At 37.4% G+C, this 16268-nt stretch overlaps 1 protein-coding gene across 1 annotated transcript in view; it reads left to right on the top strand.

Annotated features, from left to right (window-relative positions):
- itpr1b (inositol 1,4,5-trisphosphate receptor, type 1b) overlaps positions 1–16268 on the top strand; it is a 157794-nt gene that overhangs the window by 12780 nt on the left and 128746 nt on the right. The window contains exon 3 of the mRNA XM_016482756.1: positions 3277–3347. Coding sequence (XP_016338242.1) covers positions 3277–3347 — 71 coding nt within the window. The remainder of the gene's footprint in view (positions 1–3276; positions 3348–16268) is intronic.

Below are 16268 nucleotides of genomic sequence, written 5' to 3'. Positions count from 1 at the left end.
ACTTTGAGCTTCAAAAACGCTCTTCGGAAACCTACGGGTGACGTCACGGACACTACATCCATGTTTTTATACAGTCTGTGGTATTCACTCATTATATAAATTCTGTACATTCTGAACACAAAGTTACAAAGTGCAGTGTTAACTATAGCACAAAACAAATTTATATGTGTGTTTAAGTTACGCAAGGGTTAGTTTATTATCACAGACAATCAGTTATGTAAAATCTGTAAAATGTATAATAAACATAAACTTGCCATTAAACGTCTCGATGAGACTGCATTTGACGAGTTTTTCTCTCACAAATGTATCCATGTGCTTTTCTGACAAGAAAAAATGACATTTTGAATTATATTACTTACCAAAAACCTTTATTTACGTATGTAAAAAAGACTTATACACCACACAGGCATCAAATCACCTCACTAACGTGGCCTACGGCACTCGCTGTGCGTGTGTGCGCGCACTTTGAAATGTATCGAGGCCCTAAAGACGTCGATTCCTTTCTGGGAATCACTTTGTTCGAGAATTGATGAACCGGTTTATTTGAACAGGATCGTCGGTTCTTTTAGACCTGCGGTCCGACGACATTGTACGTAATTCGTATGTGATTTACATGTCGATATGGACGATTGCAGGCGTTTATATTAGAGCAGAATGCCGTATTCACTTATTTTAACTTATTTGACTCACTTTGTTAGATTCACTTTTCAGTGACAGAAACGTCTCGTTCCTCTGTTTTCACAGATATTCACATATTTCAGCCTTCCGTCACTGTCTGATACTTAATAAAACTGTATTAATCTGTGATCTCACATACCTTAACACGACTATGTGAGTAACGTGTAGAATGGCCGTCTGAGGTAAACTGTTCGTCATTTAACATAACTAGGGATGCACCGATACCACTTTTTCCAGTACTCGCCCGATACGATACTTTTATTTTTGGTACTTGCCGATACAGAGTACCGATACTGATATTTTTATTGCATTTGTACATTTTTTAAATATTGGGTACAGAAACCAAAAGGCCCATGTGAAAATGCCCAACTTTACAGCAGAAAAAAAAACGTTTACAGCCTGGTTCAAACAATTATTTTGGTCTATATAGCTAATTTTGCCCTTCATGACAACTGTGAGGGGGGTGAATTTTTTTATAACTCATCCATTTAAATTATATTAAGCCTTAAATTTCTGCATAATTAAGGGAGTGGCCACTTGAGTGACAGGTGGATTGCCGCTGCTGTCACCACCGTCGAGCTAGGTAGGTGTGGTTTCAGCAACCAGCTCCCGCCTCTTTGCCCATTTTCGATTATGGGGGAGTGACGCGCTGCCAAGATGGCGACGGCCCGCTCCGCCCACTTTGAGCTTCAAAAACGCTCTTCGGAAACCTACGGGTGACGTCACGGACACTACATCCATGTTTTTATACAGTCTGTGGTATTCACTCATTATATAAATTCTGTACATTCTGAACACAAAGTTACAAAGTGCAGTGTTAACTATAGCACAAAACAAATTTATATGTGTGTTTAAGTTACGCAAGGGTTAGTTTATTATCACAGACAATCAGTTATGTAAAATCTGTAAAATGTATAATAAACATAAACTTGCCATTAAACGTCTCGATGAGACTGCATTTGACGAGTTTTTCTCTCACAAATGTATCCATGTGCTTTTCTGACAAGAAAAAATGACATTTTGAATTATATTACTTAACGTTACCAAAAACCTTTATTTACGTATGTAAAAAGACTTTATAAACCACACAAGCATCAAATCACCTCACTAACGTAACGCGGCCTACGGCACTCGCTGTGCGCGCGCTTTGAAATGTATCGAGGCCCTGAGACGTCGATTCCTTTCTGGGAATCACTTTGTTCGAGAATTGATGAACCGGTTTATTTGAACCGGATCGTCGGTTCTTTTAGACCTGCGGTCCGACGACATTATACATACTTTGTATGTGATTTACATGTCAATATGGACAATTGCAGGTGTTTACATTAGAGCAGAAAGTCGTATTCACTTATTTTAACTCATTTGACTCACTTTGTTAAATTCGCTTTTCAGTGACAGAAACGACTCTTCCCTCTATTTTCACAGATATTCACATATTTCAGCCTTCCGTCACTGTCTGATACTTAATAAAACTATTAATCTGTCATCTCTCATACCTAACACGACTATGCGAGTACGTGTAGAATGGCAGTCTGAGGTAAACTATTCGTCATTTAACATAACTAAAGTTGGCCTGTAGAAGTTTTAACAATATTGTTGCTGCGAAAAAAGTTCTAATTCTGCCAATTTAAAATAATTATTGATGAAAACATTATATAAACTTACCTTAAAACAGTTGAAACCAGTGGCTTTGCCCCGTTGTCCTTTCAAAATGACAGTTAGGGGAGCGATTTAAACATCTTCAAGGCACGTAGGTCGTTAAATAACTCAGCGCTGGGCTGAAACAACCCAGCAGGTTTAACTCAACACCTGGAAAATTGAAACTACCCAACAGTGTTTAAAATGTGATAAAATGACCCAACAAAATGACCCAAGAGACTCAGCCCAGCATTTTGGGTTAAAAAATAACCCAGCATTTTTTAGAGTGTAAGAGAAATTTAAAAAAACAACAACACATTTTTACACAATATTCCTTACTGATTTACCCTGAGCAAAGGGCTGTTTTAGTGTGGCCCTGTGCTGGACTAACTAAAAAAATAAAAAATGATAAACTAATATATAAAATATATATTTGCATTTTTTTAATGATTTTTTGAGTCAGTGTCTGCTGGACAAATTAATTCTAGAGCCTGATGCCTGATCAAATAGTGTAAAGTTTGCGGAGTAATTCCTTACTTAGTATTATAGTAAGTATCCTTCCTTAGTATCCTTGCTTAGCATTACTTAGTAATTTTACATATTTTATTTATTTTTAGATTTTTATTTGATTAATATTTCATATTTTAGGTTGTTAATGTGTTTTCCATTTTCCAGATAAAAAAGACTGTACATTATAAATTTGTCAACTTTTATGGATATGCTAGCCAATTGATGACCTCTATACTAACAAAAGTCTACTTTCAATTGCATGTATCTTTATATATAGTGTCTTTTGTCATGTTGTCAGCTACAAATAGCACTGTAGCACTCTGAACTCTGTTGAAGTTTCTTTCCCCCACGATCAGTGCAGAAAATGTGAAAAATAGCTGTATAAAAATAGAGATACTTAATATGCTGCCTCTAGAGAAGTTCTCTGACTCATGTCTCTCATCTCTGCAGTCTGGTGGATGACCGCTGTGTGGTGCAACCAGAATCTGGGGACCTAAACAACCCTCCTAAGAAATTTCGAGGTAAGGCCGCATTTATGTCTCTGTAACTTCGGACTCTAAGGTGTTATACAGAAATGTTTTAGAGATCTCTGTGGAAGATGTGTTAGACCTGTTGAATAACATTTTTGGTTTCTTTTTTGCCGTTATTTAAAGGATTTTTTTAGGGATGCACAATATTTCAAAACGTTATCAAAACGATAAAAAAAAGCATGTGCTCAGGGTGTGCTAGCGATGAGATCACGTCAGCAGTGTGGTCATTCTTGAAGATAACTTTTGCCAGAATGATTCACTGTTCACCGCATTTAATCTGAGAATTCACGTACAGAGCGATGCGTCCAGTGTGCGATAGAATCAACAGTTACTAGCATGTGCAGTAGCAGCAGCGACGGCCTCCCCCGGGGTCCTAATGCCTGACCAGTAAGGTGTTTTATTTACATAGGGGGCGCTGTTGGCTGACTTATAATAAAATGAAAGTAAAATACACAAATATCATCAAGATACTTGTGTTTCTGAATAAATAAAGCAGTAATTGATGTCATAAAATCACAAGCGTGGACAGCGAGCTGATCCGCGTTCTAACTAAAGCTCCGGAAGAGCCCACCCATGGCCTCCTTGACGAGTAGTACCTGAAGGGATGCCGTCAACATCCCTCCCACCAATGGCCCGCTCCGTTCCTGCCAGCAGTTCACGAGGAACTCACCAGGATGTGGCGCGCCCCCTACTCGTGTTAATCTCTCTATTTCCACCGCTCTCACCACTGTTGATGGTGCTGAAGAAAGAGATTATAGCAAGCTCCCCCCTCTGTGCCCTCCATCAGCCCTGGGAGCCCATGCAGCACATCCATCTAAGCCCTGCAGGACTACTTCAGCCCTAGCAAACAGGGCTTATTCTGCGGCTTCCCAGGTTGGTTCAGTGCTTCACATGATGGCAATGCTTCAAGTGTTCCAGGTCAAACTTCTCTGCACCATGGACGAGTCCGGCCAGAGTTCTTATGCCTTTAGATAGCTGCGCACAGCGACTGACCTGTTCTGGTGGTGCTGGAGCACCACCTTTGGCTGAATTTCAAAGAGATCTGACAAGGTCGCCTTCCTAGACTCGCCAGTCTCTCCTAAGGGACTGTTTGGCCCTGCTGTGGATGCGTTTGCTGAGCGGTTTACAGCGGCACAGAAGTCATCGCAGGCAATGCGTCACTTCCTGCCGAAGCGCTCCAGTGCGGCGGCTGGTTTAAGTCACCTGAGCTCCATCTGCTCAGCAGCCTGCCAAGCCGGCACTGCCTCAGCCTCAGCCTAAACCTGAGCATGAGCTTCAGCAGCACCCCTGGATGGCGAAATGCAACCCATTTCCGAAGCGCCAAGGTCAAATTAGGGACTTAACGTCCCCTCAGGGCTTTCCGGAGGATGCTCGGCTTCATGTCGGCCACTTCCTCTGTGATTCCTCTGTTTAGACACTCAGAGCAGCTCTTTGTGTGCTTTGGAGGCTGCTCTAAATGGCTGCCAGTTACAAAGAAGAAACTATCTCACTGGATAGTGGATGCTGTAGCCTTGGCTTATGCCTCAGCAGGCTTGCAGTGCCCTATAGGTGTAAGGGCCCACTCCACCAGAGGAATGGCCTCCTCCTGGGCTTGGTCCAATGGGATTTCTATTGGTGATATCTGTGTGGCCGGTTGCTGGCTGGTTGTCGCCGTCTACCTTCACCAGGTTTTATAACTTGGACGTCCCTGCCCTGCAGGCATGGATTTTATCTGCTTAATTTGACCTAATCCTCTTTGTAAGTGGAGAGGGTTATGTTATGTAGTCCTCAGTCTAAATGGCTTGGGTCTCATTTTTGGCTCATGATTACAGCAACCCTCAGTACGAGTGATCCGTGGCTGGGCTTGTAGAGCAGCTTCGTTCTACACTAACTTATTGCACAGCTCTACTGGATGTGTTCCCTATAAGCGTGTCAATGCAACAGGACAGACACTAACATACCGGTTACTAACATAACCTCGGTTCCCTGAGATAAGGGAATGAGCATTGCGTAGGCTGCCGTGCTATAGGGCTGCATGCGAATCGATGTCTGTCGCTTCAGTCAAAAGATTCTGATGAAATGGCACTCAGAGCCGACTTATACAGATTTCGGCTCCTCCCCTTTTGGCGGGTTGAAGCGCCATTGGTTTGTGCAGCTACACAGACATGAACAAATCAGGCTTCAGTATCGGAGTAAACAGGAGTTTCCCCATAAGCATTTCAACGCAACGCTCATTCTCTTATCTCAGGAAACTGAGGTTACGTTATTAACCAGAGTGATTTCTGTTGTAGTAAGCTTGCTCGGTAGCTCACCTAGTACACTTGCGATTTGTGTTTCATGAATCCCGTGAAGCACAGGTCACAATAAAGGAGCTCAAAGACAAGTAGAAACAAGCTAAAATGGCATGGTTGCATTTTTGTCTCATGTTTGTTTTCTTAAAGGTATAGTTTACCCAAAAATTCTGTCATCATTTACTTGTCCTCAAGTTGTTCCAAACCTATATGAGTTTCTTTCTTTTGTTGAGCACAAAAGATATTTTGAAGAATGTTGGTAACCAAACAGTTGATGGTAGCCATAGACTTCCATAGTATTTTTTTTTATTTCCATACTATGTCAGTCAGTGGCTACCATCAATATTCTTCAAAATATCTAAGAAAGAAACTCATACTTATCAGGTTTGGAACAACTTGAGGGTGAGTACGGCTGGTTTAAGTCACCTGAGCTCCATCTGCTCAGCAGCCTGCCAAGCCGGCACTGCCTCAGCCTCAGCCTAAACCTGAGCATGAGCTTCAGCAGCACCCCTGGATGGCGAAATGCAACCCATTTCCGAAGCGCCAAGGTCAAATTAGGGACTTAACGTCCCCTCAGGGCTTTCCGGAGGATGCTCGGCTTCATGTCGGCCACTTCCTCTGTGATTCCTCTGTTTAGACACTCAGAGCAGCTCTTTGTGTGCTTTGGAGGCTGCTCTAAATGGCTGCCAGTTACAAAGAAGAAACTATCTCACTGGATAGTGGATGCTGTAGCCTTGGCTTATGCCTCAGCAGGCTTGCAGTGCCCTATAGGTGTAAGGGCCCACTCCACCAGAGGAATGGCCTCCTCCTGGGCTTGGTCCAATGGGATTTCTATTGGTGATATCTGTGTGGCCGGTTGCTGGCTGGTTGTCGCCGTCTACCTTCACCAGGTTTTATAACTTGGACGTCCCTGCCCTGCAGGCATGGATTTTATCTGCTTAATTTGACCTAATCCTCTTTGTAAGTGGAGAGGGTTATGTTATGTAGTCCTCAGTCTAAATGGCTTGGGTCTCATTTTTGGCTCATGATTACAGCAACCCTCAGTACGAGTGATCCGTGGCTGGGCTTGTAGAGCAGCTTCGTTCTACACTAACTTATTGCACAGCTCTACTGGATGTGTTCCCTATAAGCGTGTCAATGCAACAGGACAGACACTAACATACCGGTTACTAACATAACCTCGGTTCCCTGAGATAAGGGAATGAGCATTGCGTAGGCTGCCGTGCTATAGGGCTGCATGCGAATCGATGTCTGTCGCTTCAGTCAAAAGATTCTGATGAAATGGCACTCAGAGCCGACTTATACAGATTTCGGCTCCTCCCCTTTTGGCGGGTTGAAGCGCCATTGGTTTGTGCAGCTACACAGACATGAACAAATCAGGCTTCAGTATCGGAGTAAACAGGAGTTTCCCCATAAGCATTTCAACGCAACGCTCATTCTCTTATCTCAGGAAACTGAGGTTACGTTATTAACCAGAGTGATTTCTGTTGTAGTAAGCTTGCTCGGTAGCTCACCTAGTACACTTGCGATTTGTGTTTCATGAATCCCGTGAAGCACAGGTCACAATAAAGGAGCTCAAAGACAAGTAGAAACAAGCTAAAATGGCATGGTTGCATTTTTGTCTCATGTTTGTTTTCTTAAAGGTATAGTTTACCCAAAAATTCTGTCATCATTTACTTGTCCTCAAGTTGTTCCAAACCTATATGAGTTTCTTTCTTTTGTTGAGCACAAAAGATATTTTGAAGAATGTTGGTAACCAAACAGTTGATGGTAGCCATAGACTTCCATAGTATTTTTTTTTATTTCCATACTATGTCAGTCAGTGGCTACCATCAATATTCTTCAAAATATCTAAGAAAGAAACTCATACTTATCAGGTTTGGAACAACTTGAGGGTGAGTAAATGATGACAGAATTTTCATTTTTGGTTGAACGATCCCTTTAACACTATTGGTTAGGGTAGGGTTTAGTGTAGTTGGTATGTTAATTTCAATTGCGATAGAGCATTAACCTTTTAGTGCCAATCACCGGACATTTCCTTTCCAAAGTACCGTAATATGTGCAATAACCAACATAAAACATTGCCAGATTCATTTTCATCTGTTTTGGTTAAAACTAAATGTGCTTTTACCCCAACTCACTGGACGTTTCACTTTGAAAGTATTGTGAAACGTGCAAAAAGCAACGTAATATCAAGCATGTTTTCCCATAAGCCTGGGTTGTGTTTTTTCTTTGAACCTAAGCAAGGTAGTTGTTAAATAGTAGACCACACGGGAATCCCAGGTGCTATAAGAATACATTGTGCAACACTTTCAAAAAGTGCTATACAAAAATGCTTTCACCTGTGTTTTCACTTGGATGAAAGAGGTCTCAAATTTTCAATTTTTTGGCAAAATAGAGGTCAAAGATAGTGTTATATTCAGTGTAGTGCAACTGAGAATGATGCAACAAAATGTGATGCATTTGACTGTTGGGAAAAAGCTCATGAAGTTTAGTTCCAGCAGTAAAACATGTCTGTCATTTTTCTGTGAACTTGAAGACCTTGATTAGCTGGTTCAGGTGTGGCTGATGGAGCTGGGGATAAACTTAATAGTATGGAGCTCTTCAGGAGCAAGATTAAATTATTTAAAACATTAATCTTATACAATTATTTATGCATTTGCAATTTTGCAGTGTTAGTGCATTTATGGCACCTCAGCTTCATCAAAACAGTCTGTTTAAATACATCTAATGCCACTTCAGATGCAGCTTCTGTGTTTCCTGCAGTGGAAAGATTCATTTGAATGGTAACAAATCTACAGTTTCTTATTATTCTAACTGAATTAATTGAAACAATATAATTATATATTTGATGTGAAAGATGGCGCATTTAATAAGGTTAGAGAATTTTTTTTTAAACAGTGGGAAATGATATCTGTTTTGTTATATACGGCAACTAATTTCTACCTTTTCCAGTCACTGAGCACTTTATTTTTAGAGTTGTTTTAGTGAGAGAACATCTGTAACCTAGTCCAGATAAGGGGAATTGTAATGTTTAATAATTTCTTTTATTATGTAAATAATTTTTGTTTGTAAATGCTGTCAAAGAAAATCGGAATCGGCAGGTCACACTTAAAAAAAAAATTTTAAAAATTATTGGAAATCGAAATCGGCCAAGAAAATTTTAATAGGTGTGTCTCTAGTGGAAACTGAGCCTTAGGCATGCTGGGAGAAACCTCTGAGCCCCTTCTGCTTATAAATTGCTGTATGACCGACAGCCTGTCACATTCTAGCATGATGTGCTCTCTCACTCTTTTACCAGTTGGTGCATTTATTTAGTGCATTATCTTCCCACCTGTGTCCAAGGTCTCAGTCAGTCTTAAACCAAGAGGCAAAAGCTGAGCAAAATAGCAAAATACAGCTGATTAATGATTTCTGAAGTCCAGATTTCTTAAAGGAGGCTTGCATCTTTGCGTCATTGAAATGTTATTGTTTACGTTATGAGCAGTGTTGGGGAAAGTTACTTTTAAATGTAATGCATTACAATATTTTGTTACTGTATTAAAAAAGTAATGAGATATAAAATATATATATATATATATATATATATATATATATATATATTTAAATATTTCCATATGGGTAAAACATTTTAAGTGGAGAAAGCTGAAAATGCCATTTATGATCAGGGATTCAAAAACGAGGATGCATATTTTATAATCATGTGACGCAGTTAAAATACCATGGTACTATACTGCAACACTATGAAAGTGTAAAGCAAGACAAAATAAGCGAGTGGTGGGATATTTTGCTAATAAATGATCGTTCCAGAAGAATAGCATGATAACTTCATTGTATCATCTCAGCAGTGTTGGGGAAAGTTACTTTTAAATGTAATGCATTACAATATTTTGTTACTGTATTAAAAAAGTAACTAATTGCGTTACTTATTTACTTTTTATGGAAAGTAATGCATTGCATTACTTTTGTGTAATTTTTGTCACCTGGGCTAGGCTTGCTTATTTGTTTTTTTAATAATAAAAAAACCCAAAAGTTATATTTTTGGCAACTGTAAAGCTCCTTTCACAAAAAATTTATAAGCCTCAGGCTGAAGGACGTAACGGTATATATTAATAGGGATGTAACGATTAACCAGTGACCCTGTTTGACGATAAATCATGATAAAATTCCCCACGGTTAGTATTACCTACCGTTTCATCTTTTAATTGTCATTAAAACCGTATTAGATTACCGTGATTTGAACAACTCATGATAAATAAATACTGTCCAGCATAAAGCACAGTTTTCATTAACAGTCTCACGTGCGCACAGCATGCAGAGTAGTTTCGTTTTGAGTGAAAACAGGGCGGAAAAGCTGGGAGGTTTTAAAAGAGTGCTAAGGGAATTATACAAATGAATATATGAATGAATTAATTATATGAATGTACCTCTGAAGGTTCTGTCTTCAGAAACGATTTGATGGCATTTTGTTTTCATCTTCGCTCCATGTAATACCTAAAGAAAGTGTTCTTAATCGCAATACTGCTTTGTCCACGGAGGTTACGGGAAATGGCTCTAATTCAGCTTTTCCAGAAGTGCCACCTGCTGTCAGCGAGTGGATTTACAGAGACTTATATTTATATTCAGTCTGTGTGCAGTTTCTGTCTGGCCAAAAATGGACAGAATTTGCATGCCCTTCTGTAAATTTTGACCGGTTGATGAAAAACAAGCTTATGTGGATTCTACACATTTAAACAATTCAGATAAGTTATCTAGAATTATTTATGGAGCAGATAAAATACATATAATCATTTATTAATCAATTATCATTTTGACTTGTATATTTTCTTTATTTAAAGGCTGAAATGTGAGGTTTACCTCCAGCACATGTTAACAATACCGTGATAATAATGATAACCGTGATAATTTTGGTCACTATAACCGTTATAAGAAATTTTCATACCGTTAGTTACATCCCTAATATTATAACAGTATATTAACGATTTCATATAATCACCCCAAATGACTCATAATATTTGTTTTTGATTAATTTCCCATTTCTACTGTATATATGCAAAAGACAGCTGGTATAAAGACAGCCAGTGATTGTCACTGAAATGGTATTGGCTAAAACACAAGCATGCAAATAGGATTTGAAACGTGTGTCAACTGGTAAAGTTAACTGTCTCAGCTGTTAGAGTCTTTCAGAGGTTTTTGCATGTGAAGTGTTAAAGCTCTTGCCAGTGACCCTGCTGCTCAGTTCTGGCTGTTTAGTGTCTGGAGTTTTTGCCCAGTCTGAGGGGTTTCTTTCTGTGACGTTGATGTTTTAACATGCTTCACACTGTTATATTACCTTTTAAGTCCAACTGAGGTGCTTGAGCGCACATAGCGTATGTAGAATCATTTTTCTTTATAGTCCTTACATTTTTGAGGACCGTTTATATCCCTCATAATTGCAATAAAACTGGCATTTGGCTTCAAGTCAGGTATTCTTGTTGTCTAAGTCTGTCTTGCTCCTCCTCAGAGAACTGAGGCTTTCTGCATATTTGGTTTGAGGAGTTGGAGAGAGTGATAAAATATTCTGCACTTCTGTATAATTTTTCCCCCTGAAGTCCTTTTTGAACATTAGTCAAGTCTTCTTATATAAAAAATAGTCGTAATTTAGTTTGACGTTTTCATCCTTTCTCTGACTCCTAAAATTAAACCGTCTGTTTTTGCTACTGTGCCTTTAAAAAAACTAGTTCATCCAAGAATAAAAATTCTGCCATTTACTCACCCTCATGTTTTATGGTTTTCTTTCTTCTGTGGAACATAAAATGTTTTTTTTTTATGATGCTTACATTATGTTCTAGCTGTTCTTTCTCTAAAATGAAAGTGAATGGGTTAGTAAGCTTTCAGAATGACAAAAAAGCAACATAATGATTCATGAATGTGGTCCATATGATGATAATTTTATGTATTTTTTTTAATCTTCTGCTGATGTAGCTTTAAAATCTCACTTGCATATACATACACTACTATTTAAAAGTGTGGGATTGCTAAGACCTTTTAATGTTTTTGAAAGAAGTTTCTTATGCTTACTAAGGATGCATTTTTTTCATCAAAAATACAGTAAAAAAAAAAAGAAATATTATTACAATTTAAAATAAAAATTAAAAATGCTTTTAAATAGAAAACAGTTATGTATTCCTGTGATGCAAAGCTGAATTTTCAGCATCATTACTCCAGTCTTCAGTGTCACATGATCCTTCAGAAATCATTCTAATATGCTGATTTGCTGCTTAATAAATATTTCTCATTATTATCAGTGTTGAAAACAGTTGTGCTGCTTAATATTTTTTTGAAAAGTATTTTTTTTGCATGTAAAAGTCTTTACTGTCACTTTTCATCATTTTAGTTCTATTCAATTCAAGTATTTCTTAAAAAACATAAAAAATAAAATAAAATGACTGACCCTAAACTTTTGAATGGTGTATCCTTTAACAATGGACTGTAGCAGGCCTGGTGCTGTCTCTGTCTTAGAGTGTCACACACACTAATAAAACAATATGGGCTCCAGACCTTCAGAATGAATCTTTTATGAATTCATTAAACTTTGTGAGATGATCTGATCATAGTTCAGAGCTGGTAGCACACCTTGTGTCAACGTATAATACTGAGTGTGTCAGTCACCCGGTGGTTATTTTTTATAGTTGATGCTTTTTTGCATGCTAGTTTTGCCATTTAACTATGGCACATAACCAAATGTTTTTGTTGAGTGTTTGGTGAAGGCTTAGTGTTATTTTGCTTTATAGAAGCAGCCTATGTGATACTCCAAACAGCGAATCAGTTGCTCCGACACAGATCTGTGCGGTTGTTCATGAGGATGAGTGAATGTGGCAGATGGAGGAGGCTTTGTCAGCTTGTTCTGTATGGCTGTGTGTTGGCATTTTCTGGAGTTCATTGTGTGTATCTTAACATATCCATGTATGTCTGTATGTATATTTTGTTTGTGTCAGCTTCATTAAACAGATGGATGGGAAGCGGAATTGTCCATTACTTTGGCTTCAGTGTGACAGATTTTAACGGACAGATGTTGTGTTTTTATTGGGACTGATGGATGAAGCTGAGAGTCAGACAGCTCTAGTTAGCCGGATGGATGGCAGATTCTCCCTTTCCAGTGTAATATATACTCAAGCTAAAAGATGAAGTGCTAACAAGAATACTCTTTATAGAGAATACTCTAGAGATATTGCTCTTTAACAAGCACAACCCCTGTATTTCTATTTTATTTAATTTTATTATTGTTGTAAATAGATTTTTTTTTTAATTTAAGATTGTTTTTGTCATGGAAATATACAATTTATTTACATATATTGACATTAGTCATTAAAACAAATTTCACGGCTCTGAAATGGCTGCCGAGCTGACAGACTGTAATAGATAGATAGATATAGATCTGTATAACATCAGACGCGATGGCTGTGCGCGCTTTGGATATGAAGAGCGCCTGTTTCCAGACGAGCGTCTATTTCTGAACCTGGACAAAACGCTATATATCTCACTGATGGAAGCACGCAGAAACGTGGAAATGGTCTTGTTTGAAAGAAGAGATCCTAATCTAAAAGATAATATAGAGTATATAGATATTTGTGGCTGTTTGCGGCTGACTGAAGCAGTGCTACGAGTATAAATGTAAATTCGCTCAGAGGTGACCAAATTTTACATCGCGATTCTATCGAAGATAATTCGATCTGTGATTGTCACACAATGAAATAATCTACATCGTCAAATTCCTGAGAATGAGAGCTTTCTTGTGATATATGACTTGACTTTTTTGTGAAAAATATATAAAATACACATTCTTCGTAAAAATTATTCGCAATGGTTAGGCGGAAATTCCTTGTGTCCCCGTGTGTGGGACGAATACATTTCTAAGCTTAATTTTACTGCTTTATGAATATAAAAACCAAAAGGAATGGTATTATTTGTAAAGAAGACACTCCAAGCTTTCAAATGAACCCATATATGGGCTGATACCATATAAGGAAGGCTATGTAAATGAAGCATAAACATTTTTAACGTCTGCAGAGTTTAACTGGTTTTAACAAAATAATAATAATAAAAAAAAAGATGGATAAACTAGTCAACAATTGAACAGACACTTTGGAGTGTAAAAATGTACTACTCTCAGCTTTTATGTTTAACATTTTAGCATATTTGGGACTATTATTTTTAGCAGGATTATTGACTACAAGATATGACAAGGAAAATTTATTTTATTTGATTGAACAATTGAAACTGTATAGGTAAAATCATTGACCAAAATTAAACTATATCATCATTGACCAAAATTAAACTATATCTTTGAATCTGTTTAATAAGCATCTGTGGCATTATTGTTTTCGTCCCTATATTAACAGTTTACAACATTCACACGTTGCAAAATAGTACAGGTCAGATATATGTTTCCATTCAGTAAGTCTGAATGAATCCAGAGAATTTTGGTAGTTTATGGCTAAACTTTGGGTTTGAATTTTATGTAAATTTAGATGCCATTTGGATGTAAATTGGCTTGTCTTAAAGGGATAGTTTACTAAAAAATAAAAATTCTGTCATTAATTACTCACACTCATGTCATTCCAAACCAGTAAGACCTTCGTTCATCTTCAGAACACAAATTAAGATATTTTTGATGTTCCGAAGATGAACGAAGGTCTTCCGGGTTTGGAACAACATGAGGGTGAGTAATTAATGACAGATTTTTATTTATTTTTTGGGTGAAATAACCCTTTAAGTTAGATTTCATGATGATCAAGTTGGTAAAAGTCTTCAGTCCCTCACTTCTCGTATTTTTATAATGTACATATGTTATCAGGAAATACTCAATGTGGCAACCTAGAAGTCACTCTTGAATGATTTCTAGGTTACCACACTGAGTATTTCCTTAACCAGTTTCCTTACACTGTTCTTTATTGATGACACTGTAGTAGCTAACCAGTCATGTTTCTTCATACATGCTAACAAAAAGATGGCCTTCTCCTTCAGCTGTACTCCACCCAGCTACTGTTTCAGGCTTTTGTCATCTATCAGCTAGACATCTCTCGTCTGCCCTCTTCCGGTGCTTGACACCCTGAGCTCAATCAAAATGACTTCAGTCTGCCGAAATTGAGTCTCAAAATCCTCACATATGCTTACAGTATGTATTTATGAAGATAATTTCATAAGCTGCCAGATGTAAGATTGAAGAACATTTCGGGCCTAGAGTTGAGCAAATGACTGGCTCAAGTAAAGCAGAATTTATTAAAGGCATATTTAAATAAATAAATATACAAATTCTGTCATTATTGCCCACATAGTTTTAATGTATATTTTAGTTTTTTTGGTGAATTATTCCTTTAACTTTACTCGTTAAATTAAATAAATAAATAAATAAATAAATTAATTAATTAAAATAACATAAAAGCCACAATCCAATACACTAACACTGAACCTTTCAGGACATGAGCCAAGCAGGTTTAAGGCTGCAGAGGCAAAACATTCTGCTGTGCCATTGATGGAAATTAGATTTAATTGGATGTATCTAAGCAAATGCAAAGTGCCTTGATGAGCTTGTGATATAGCAAGGTCATCTTTGCTCTGATCACGACTCCTGTTCTTCTGTACTGTCAGCTGTGGCTGCAGCAGATGGCTTTCACATTATTACTGATACCATATGCAAATATTAAGGAAAGTACTCATTTCATGACTGGCTTTGAATAACACTAGCTGCACTAACGCAGTCAGATATGCACATAAAGTTTTACCGTAACCATCTGCGGGTGTTACAGTTATAAGCTTGTGGTGGAGCATTTGAATAGAACATTTTTTTCTTGAACTAAAGTGAATTGAAATTGTAGCTGGTTCACAAATGCTGTTCACAAGAAAGCACTGTTTCCCACTAACTGCATTATTTTTCAGTAGTGTGACAATGTCTTCACCGTGTAGCTTATGGAGTAGTGTTACCAATGTATACCAATTATAGGAAAAAATGATTAAAATGATTTTTAGAATGATTTTTATTCCATTTTTAAATGATTGTTTTATTAAAATTATTTTAATAACTGCTTTCATACTGTTTTTCAAAAACTGCTTTTTCAAAAGGCTTTTCCATACGTTTCAAGGCACTGTGTGTCATGTTTATATGCCAGGCTGGATCTTTTTTTTATTATTGAATGTCTAAATTTCAGGATTTTTGGACTGGTCTTGAAATGGATACAAGGCTTGAACAATGGATGTATTGTGTTGTGACAATAGAGATGCAGTCATGGTCAGTGAAAAGCTCACCTGCTCCTTGCTCCAAAAATCTCCAGTCAAAGGTGGACAATGTGTAAATGTACTTGAGGTAAATGCCCTTTTTAGGGTTAAATAATTAAATAACTTTTTAAATAAAAGTGTCATTTTTTTTTAAGCACTATGATACATGCATGGGATGACTGTTATTTCAGTTTCATCTATGTTTATTGCATCTGTCCCTAAACAAATAAAATATTAAATAAAAATGTCAAAAACAATGTTTACATTTACAATTATTATTATTAATAAAAGTATTTTTTTTTACATATATACATGCATATATATATATATGTATATATATATATATTTCTTTTTTTTTTATATATTTTTGTATTTAAATGGAGATTTT

The sequence above is a fragment of the Sinocyclocheilus anshuiensis genome, unplaced genomic scaffold (assembly GCF_001515605.1).
Source record: "Sinocyclocheilus anshuiensis isolate Anshui unplaced genomic scaffold, SAMN03320099.WGS_v1.1 scaffold465, whole genome shotgun sequence".
Taxonomy (NCBI): domain Eukaryota; kingdom Metazoa; phylum Chordata; class Actinopteri; order Cypriniformes; family Cyprinidae; genus Sinocyclocheilus; species Sinocyclocheilus anshuiensis.
Note: the sequence above shows the minus strand (reverse complement) of the source record. Positions and strands in the feature narration are given on the sequence as shown.